Raw genomic sequence first — 9,003 nt, 5'->3', positions numbered from 1 at the left:
GTGACATGTGACATGATGAGATAGACATGTGTATGTACAGTGCCTAGCACACAAATAACTAGGCTGTGTTCCTTTTTTTCTTTTTCTGCCTGGAAGAGTTAAACATCTGGTATGTAAGTGGCAGTTCCTGCCTGAGTTGGGACTGAGTCAGACTGTAGCACAACCCTCAGTGATAATAAGTAATTACAGCCATAAAATACTTTCCTGTCAGTAAATGGCTTCTGAGAGCAGGAAAGGGATACAAAGGGTAAATAATTCATAGAATTGAGCTCTGGCATACTTCAGTGAAGGTGTCATTGAGTAGAGATAATGAAACAGTAAAAACTAGATTTAAATATAAAATAAAACTGTGGGGTGTCTAAAAAACTCATTTTTAGTAGAAGGAAGATAAATACAATTGTTTTTCTCATCAGTTTATTCTCACCTCGGATGTCTTTTAACGGGGAGAAGGGAGAGCGGACAACCAGTATGGAAGGTGGCTGTAGAAGTGAGCAGTGCCGATGTCATGTGAACAAATGCTTTCTGCTTTAGGGGCAGGCATGGCGACCTGAATATCCCTAATATTGTAGCTTGACACCCCACAATACCTTATATGGAAATGAACAACCAGGTTTTTGGCCATTCATGGTTTTCTTTTGGTGTTACTGCTGTAAGTCTATTTTTGAACCCATCATGAACTAGAGATTTTTCGGTATCCTCCCTTCCTGACTGGAAGCCTATGGAGTGGTGTAGCAGCTGGAAGCGTTGGTATGGACTTCCTTTTGAGATGGTGTCCCTGAAAAAAGTATAGTCAAAGACAGGTCAAGGGAATTGTCAAGGTAGGGAAGAATAAAATAAAAAATATATAGATTTTATTCACCAGATTATAAAAGTCTTTGTGATTTATTATTTTTTAATATGAGCAATGTTTAAATCCCTAATAAAAGTTCCTTTTGGACCAGATGTGTCTCCATAGACAATTGCTAATTTCCTTGTTTCTAAAGCTGTAGACCAGAGGACTGAGTAGTGGAGTCAGCACAGAATGGTGGATGGCCGCGGCCAAGTCATACTCCGATGAGTAGCTTTGCTGAAGTTGTATGTACATGAAGGCTGCACTTCCATAGAAAACACAAGCCATGACTAGGTGAGACGTACAAGTGGAGAACGCTTTGTTCCTTTCCTCTGATGTTCTCATCTTCAGGATCACAAATAAAATATTTGTGTAGATAAAGACAATGAAGATAGAGTTCAAGATGATGGTGACAGAACTCACGGTGAGGTCCATTGTGACATCGAGATTAGTGCTGGTGCACGCTAATGTTAGGAGTGGGGCAGCGTCACAGAAAATGTGCTCAACTTCATTTGGTCCACAAAAAGGTAGCTGGGCAACCAGGAGGATCATGGCTAATGGACTCAAGAACCCAACCAGCCAGCATGAAAATATCAGTGTTCTGGATGTCTTTAAGGTCATTATCATGTGATATCTAAGAGCCAAGCATATAGCTACATAACGATCAAAGGCCATCACAGCCAAATGGAAATTTTCTGTAACCAAGAACATATCAAACGCATACATTTGCAGTAGGCAGAAGCCAAACGATATACTTGTTTTCCCTCCTAGGAAAAGGGCCAACATTGTTGGGTAGACAGTTGTGACGATGCCTATCTCTGCCACGGACAATGCACAGATGAAGAGATACATGGGCTTATGGAGACGCGAGTTAACAAGGATGACAAGCATGACAATGCCATTGCCGACAGTGATAAAAATAAAAAGGCAGAGAAACAGTGGGAAAAACAACTCAAGATATGGAGTAAAATAATCAAATCCTATAATGACAAATTCACTAACAGACTGGTTGTGAAGCATTGCTCGGACAAGAATATTCAAAAGGCTAATTTGACTGCAGTTCCTGTAGTAAGAAACATAGGCTGAAAGCCTATAATTACATAGAACAGTTTCCAGAGTCTTTAATGACCATGTACAATTATAGAAACAGCTCATTTATAGAAAGGAGTTGAGGTTACTTATTGGTGTAAAGTAGACTGACTGCTACAGGATGTAGATGAATATATCCAAATTGGTCTTATATACAGTATTTAGGTCTGGTCCGGGAGACATTGCGTACAGGAGCCCGTATCTATGGGACAATAAATTCTGTATTATTCAATGAGAAAATCATGCATGTCACACAATAGCTTCAACTATCACAAATAACAGGACAATAAATTATTAAACCAAATCATGGATAAAAAGTGAAAACTGGGTATCTGTGGTTTTCCAAGGGGGTGGTATTTTTACTTGATCAGTAGTATCAAATCAAAGGCTTAGAAACAAAGACCTATGGAAGAACCCTAACCAGTACTTGTGTATATGTGTCTGCTGACACCTCTATGTAGTGATATTGTGGGGCCTAGTTGATATATATATATATATGTTTTTTTTATTCTAGCTATAGTTACCGTTGTTCATAATTTTACCCTGGATAAATGTGGTTGGATGATTTTTTTTTCCTTTTAATGTTATCACTTGTGATGCTTTGTTTTCTTTGAAGTATTCATCTGATGATCCTAAATCATTTATAGGCTCTTGAAAAGATGTGATGGGCCTAATCCAGTCACTTTAATGTCTCCTAAGTTTTCTCCTAGGTGACGGTTTAACACCGTGTCATAAAATGCCTTTTAACCACTTGACCACAGAGGGGTTTTTCCCCTTTAGGACAAGAGCAATTGTCACCTTTCAGTGCTCCTCCCTTTCATTCGCCAATAACTTAATCATTACTAATCACAACAAAATTATCTAGATCTTGTTTTTTTGCCACTAATTAGGTTTTCTCATTACGCTAAGAATTATTTTATTCTAAATGTATTTTAATGGGAATAATAAGAAAAAAAGTAAAAAAAAAATCATTTCTCAGTTTTCAGCCATTAGTAGTTACAAACAAAACATTCTACTGTGGATAAAAGCCACACACGTTATTTGCCTGTTTGTCCCGGTTATTGCAGTGTTTAGAATATTGCCCTGTTACAATGTATGGCTAAATATTTTATTTGGAAATAAAGGTGCATTTTTTTCAGTCCATAATTTCAAAATTAACAGTGATATGCCCTGTTGGCAAACATGTTAAAGTTCAGTCCCTAAGGTAACTATTTGTTTTTTTGTTTCTTTCCCTCTCTGTCTCTCTCTGTGTGTATATATATATATATATATATATATATATATATATATATATATATATATATATATATATATAATTTTTTTAATGCAAAAAATGTTTTTGGGAGAGTGTGGGAGGGAAGAAGTTTATTTTAAAAGTAATTGTAGATCTTTTATTTAAAATAAATGTATGTAGGTGTAATTTTACTACTTGACCACTGTTAGCGTACTATAAGTACGCAAACAGGAAGTAATGCATGGATGTGTTACTTTGTTTAGATTAAATGACACAGGCATCACATTGATGCCGGCGATCATTGACACGGGGACTTAGATTAATTAATGGGAACTGTGTTGGGTGGGAAAGGCGTATATCTGCGCTCCTGGAACGGGGACAGTCCTCCCGCGGGATGCAGATATACTGCCTGAAATACAACAAATGGTTAGACCACCAGAAAGCAAGAAAATACTTAACTCTTTCTCCAACTTTTGGGTGCTTTTTCAAGTTCTGAAAAGTTATTGTAAAGAGAATGTGAAAATGAAACCCTAGGAGAAAAATGTATGTGGGCATAGGGCCTATATACAATTCACTTTGGCCCATATGTAATTCACCACTTCAGGATCACAGGTTTTTCCCCTTAAAAACCAAAACAACTTTCACATTTCAGCGCTCCTCCCATTCATTCAGCGATAACGTTATTTTTACTTATCACACTGAAATGATCTATATATTGTTTTTTTCGCCACAAATTATGCTTTCTTTGGGTGGTAGTTTTTGCTCTGAATTATTTTATTTTATATGCATTGTAAAGGGAATAATAAGGAAAAAAGAAAAAAAAATGATTATTTCTCAGTTTTCAGCCATTATAGTTTTAAAATAAAATGTGCTTTGGTACATAAAACCCACACATCTTATTTGCCCATTTGTCCGGTTTATTACAACGTTTAAATTGTGTCCCTAGTACAATGTATGGTGATAATATTTTAACTGGAAATGAAGGAGCATTTTTCCATTTAGGGATTTTTAATACTTTTTCACTTATTACAAGAACTTTTTTTGAAAAAATATACTCATGACATCCGTATTACAAAAGTCCCTAAGGTAAGTATTTATGTAAAAAAAATTAAATGATGTAATTTTTTTATTTTTTTTTTAAACAAGTGTTTTATTTCTGTATCTGTGGGGCAGGGATGGAAGGGGTTAAAAGTAATAACATAAAAAAATAATAATAATAAACTTGCTATGGAAAACAGTATAGTGGCATAAATAAGTGTATTTTACTTTTTGGCCACAAGATGGTGCTATTGAGACCGTGTTTCTATTAATAGAACACAGCCGAACACGGAAGTGTCGGGTCTCAGAGCTTATGCGACGTTAACAAGCTCTGCGAAGACACGGGAACGGTGATCGGGATTGAAAATCAAAAGATTCTCACATCCTGATCACAGATGGAGGGGGCTGCGACGGTGGATCGGCGGAAAACAGCGTGGGGATCGTGAATGCGACGGTAAGGCAGCAGTACGCATATCTACGCCCCTGATCCGCACGTGAAGTTTAAAGGGGCGTGGATATGCGTACCAAGGATCCTAAAGTGGTTAAGATTGGCTATTGAGCCAGCAGTCCTTCCAGACATAGGTCAGGCGTAGAATGCATACACTCTTAGGCCCTTATTCACTCTTTCTCCTATGTAATATTTTTACACCTTATCAATTAAATGCCCTTTAAAGAGGAGCTGTCAGCTATACTATTGCAAAAAAAACCTTCACATATATAAGTAGATAAATACTTGATCTACATACATACCATACTGTATGTATTGCACTGTCCACGTTTTGATTTTAGTGAATTTTATATAGTAAATAAAGAGAAAACTGTTTCAGGCATTTGCCATTTTGGAATCCGTGTGTCTGAAGCAAATCCTGATGTCATTTCCTCCCTTACTCTGGGAGGAGGGCGGGAAAGTGTCTTCAGACACTCCCACCCAGCTTTGCAATAGAAAGTGAATTGTCACTGTGTGACTCTGTAACTTGATGTAACTTGAGAAGCATGAGAAATATTGGCCAATCAGAGAGGAACAGAGGTGTGGGAGGGGAAAACAGGAGGGAAAGATGCTTCAGCCAATCAGGCTGCATTAGTTAAGTCTGAGGGGAAAGTAAAGAAGAAAAAAGAGACAACCCAGCATGCCCTGCAACTTCCTTTGTGCGGCAATGTACCAAATAAGAGTCAGGTAAACTGGGGAATGATCTTTTATCAATAACAAAAGTAAGAGTGATTTTTAACTTATTACTTGTTTTACCAAATAAAAATAAGGAATTGTTATTTTTTATTTTATGCCTATTTTATTCCTGACAGTTACCCTTTCAGCCATCAGCAAGCAAGAAAATACTCTAGACTCTTTGACAGTACCGTTTGATCTACTTTTTTTTAGTACTTTTTCAATTGCGGTGCGCTAAAAATTCATTTTAACAACTTCCCTACCACATTATTTCTCCTTAACCACTTAATGAAATTCAGGCAGTATATCTACGCCCCACGGAAGGACTGTTCCCATTCCAGGGTCGTAGATATGTCTCTCACCGCGATCGGTGCTGTGTGCACACTCTGGTCGCCGCCCGTTAGTTGACAAATTCATCGATCTAAGTTCCTCTGATCAGTGACCACCGGCATCAACGAGATTTGTCATTGACAAACAAAGTAAAAACATACACACATTACTTCCTGTTAGCGCACTGTCAGTATGTATAAGAAGATAAAGTGGGGGGACAAAAGTAAAAAATACACCACATACAGCCTTACATTAAATACAAATACATAAAATACCCTACAAATTAAGCCCTTAACTCCCCTCCCATATTTACAAAAATAAAACACTTGTATAGTGTTTAAAAAAAAAATACTGTACATAAATAGGTACCTTAGGGACTCAACTTTTTAATATGTATGGCATAAGGGTATATTACTGTTATTTTTGCCAATATGAGCTTGTAATTAGTGAAGGATGCAAAACGAAAAAAATATATTTCCAAATAAAATATTGTTGCCATATTGTACTAGGGACATATTTTAAACATTGTAATAACTGGGACAAATGAGCAAACAAAATGTGTGGGTTTTATCCAGGGTAGCATATTTTATTTTAACCACTTTACCCCCAGCGGTACGAATTTCTCCGCCCCTTTTTTCCCTCCTAAAATACCAGGGTTGGAGAAATCCGTACCTTCCGCGCTACCGCCGCTGTCCGCGCTCCCGCCGCTCGTGCGCGCGCACCCGCCGCTCGTGCACGCCGCCGCCCGCTCGCCTGGAGATCAATGAACGGGAAAATCCATTCCCGTTCGTTGATCTAGCCCCCGCAATAATCTGCTGCTTCTTTCAGAAACAGCGAGATCATTGTGCGTCTCCCAGCCTCCTACTGCTTCCTGTAAGCGTCCTTCCGGACGCTTACAGGTCGCATGTAAACAAACACTCTGTGGCCATCTTGTGGCCAAATAGTAAACTACACCCTAAAAGCATTTTACATATACAAACATTACATTTACACAATAAATTAACTCATTACCTCCCACACTCCCCAATTTTTATTTTTTTTTTGTAATTAAAAAAAAAAAAAAATACAATAAAAAAACCAACATAAATAGTTACCTTAGGGACTGAACTTTTTAAATATTTATGTCAAGAGGGTATAACACTGTTACTTTATAAACTGCGGGCTTGTAATTAGAGATGGATGCAAAACTGAAAAAAATGCACCTTTATTTCCAAATAAAATATTGTCGCCAAACATTGTGATAGGGACATAATTTAAATGGTTTTATAACCGGGACAAATGGGTTAATACATTTCATGGGTTTTAATTACAGTAGCATGCTTTATTTAAAAACTATAATGGCCGAAAACTGAAAAATAATAATTTTTTCCCACATTTTTTCCTATTTCCCCATTAAAACACATTTAGAATAAAATAATTCTTGGCATAATGTCCCACCTAAAGAAAGCCTAATTGGTGGCAAAAAAAACAAGATATAGTTCATTTCATTGGGATAAGTAATAATAAAGTTATAGACGAATGAATGGAAGGAGCGCTGAAAGGTGAAAATTGCTCTGGTGGTCAGGGGGTAAAACCCCTCAGTGGTGAAGTGGTTAAAACTATAATGGCCGAAAACTGAGAAAAACAGATTTTTTTAAATTATTATTCCTGTTAAATGCATTTGGTATAAAATAATTCTTAACAAAACATACCACCCAAAGAAAGCCTAATCGGTGGAAAAAAAAAAAAAAAGATATAGATCATTTTGTTGGGATAAGTAGTGATAAAGTTATTGGCGAATAAAATTGAAGCACACTTAAATGTAAATATTGTTCTGGTCCATAAGGGGAAAAAACATCGGAGGCACTCATACCTGGCTGGCCTTGTGACAAGCTCACTCTGCTGCCTGAAGAAGTGAGATACTTCCCGTGAAACGTGTTGCAATATTTTGGAGTTTTTTTTTTATTTTTTTTAAGTAAAACCAATTTTACATTTACAATTGTCTTTCGCGTCCATCTGTGGGAGGTAAGTTCACCGCTACCTCCCATTTTCATTAGTTTTTATCCTAATCTGGTGCCTCTGTTTTACCAATTGTTTGTGTTTGCTGAGGGTAAATAGGCTCAGTCAGTTTGGAGCGTGGCCATTTAGGGCCTTTTTCCACTACCCTGCGGTTTGCGATTTCATTCTGATCGCAAGGTATATTAAACTAATGGAAACTGCAGCAGCAATTTCCATTAGTGCGATCCGATTAGGTCTTCCTGCTGCGTTCTGTATGCGATTGAGCTGTACTATAATGAGTATAGTAGCTCAATCGCAATCGCATGGTGGAAATTGAAACGCGATTGCGATCGCATTTCATAGTGGAAAAGAGCCCTTAGGTCTCTCCCGAGATGTTTACAATGAACCTGAGGTGAGAGGAACATGTAGGCTGCAATATGTATTTCCTTTTAACCTCTTGCCGACTGCTTAACACAGGATGGTATCATCTCGTGAAGAGCGCGATTTGATGGGAGCACACTCTCCCATCATCGTACACACTGGGCCCCAGTGATCAACCTGCCAGCGGCTGATCAGCACTGGCAGGCTGTGTTTTTTTTTTTTTGCTAAAGCAGTTGAAATGTTTATATAGCACTGACATCTTATGCAGCACTGCACCGAGTATATTGTCGTGTCACTAACTGTCCTTGAGAGGAGCTCACAATCTACTCCCTACCATAGGCAAAAGTATAGTGTAGTGTATGTATCGTAGTGTAGGGCCAATTAGGTTTTTTCGCAAAAATGTCACTCTTTTTTCTTATTAATAAAAAAACAAACTAGCAGCAGCAATCAATTACTACAAAAAGAAAGCAGGGGCCCCAACCATCCCGGATACGTCGGGACGGTCACGGGTTGGGGGAGTGGTCCCGCTGTCCCGGGATACCCCCCCCCCCTTGTGTCCCGGCAGGCAGAGAAGAGAAAAAAAAAAGATCGAGGCACCAGCTGCGGACAGCCGCTGAAGTGTACAAATGCGGCGGGGAGCAGAGCCAACATCACTCCCTCCCTCTCCATCATGGCCCCTCTCGTGAGTCCCCATGAAATGTAGAGATCGTGCGCAGCGGGTGGGTGTAGTTTACATTACCGTTCGGTGACCGGCTTCCTACTTCCTGTTTCCCATGATGCTAAACAGGAAGTAGGAAGCCGGCCGCCGGAACGGTATGTAAACTAGACGCCCGCTGCGCACGTTCTCTACATTTCATGGGGACTTACGAGGGGGGCCATGATGGAGAGGGAGGGAGGAAGAAGAGTGATGTCGGCTCTGCTCCCCGCCGCATTAGTACAGTTTTTTCCTCTTCTGCTGCCCCT

At 38.7% G+C, this 9,003-nt stretch overlaps 1 protein-coding gene across 1 annotated transcript; it reads right to left on the bottom strand.

Annotated features, from left to right (window-relative positions):
• Positions 1–916: 916 nt before the first annotated feature.
• On the bottom strand, positions 917–1,849 carry LOC137544527 (olfactory receptor 6N1-like). The gene has a single exon (XM_068265612.1). The coding sequence runs from the start codon at positions 1,847–1,849 to the stop codon at positions 917–919; it is 933 nt and encodes a 310-aa protein (XP_068121713.1).
• Between the last annotated feature and the right edge of the window lie 7,154 nt (positions 1,850–9,003).

The sequence above is a fragment of the Hyperolius riggenbachi genome, chromosome 1 (genome assembly GCF_040937935.1).
Source record: "Hyperolius riggenbachi isolate aHypRig1 chromosome 1, aHypRig1.pri, whole genome shotgun sequence".
Taxonomy (NCBI): Eukaryota; Metazoa; Chordata; class Amphibia; order Anura; family Hyperoliidae; genus Hyperolius; species Hyperolius riggenbachi.
The sequence above is the reverse complement of the archived record's forward strand: the minus strand, read 5'-3'. Positions and strand labels throughout refer to the sequence as shown.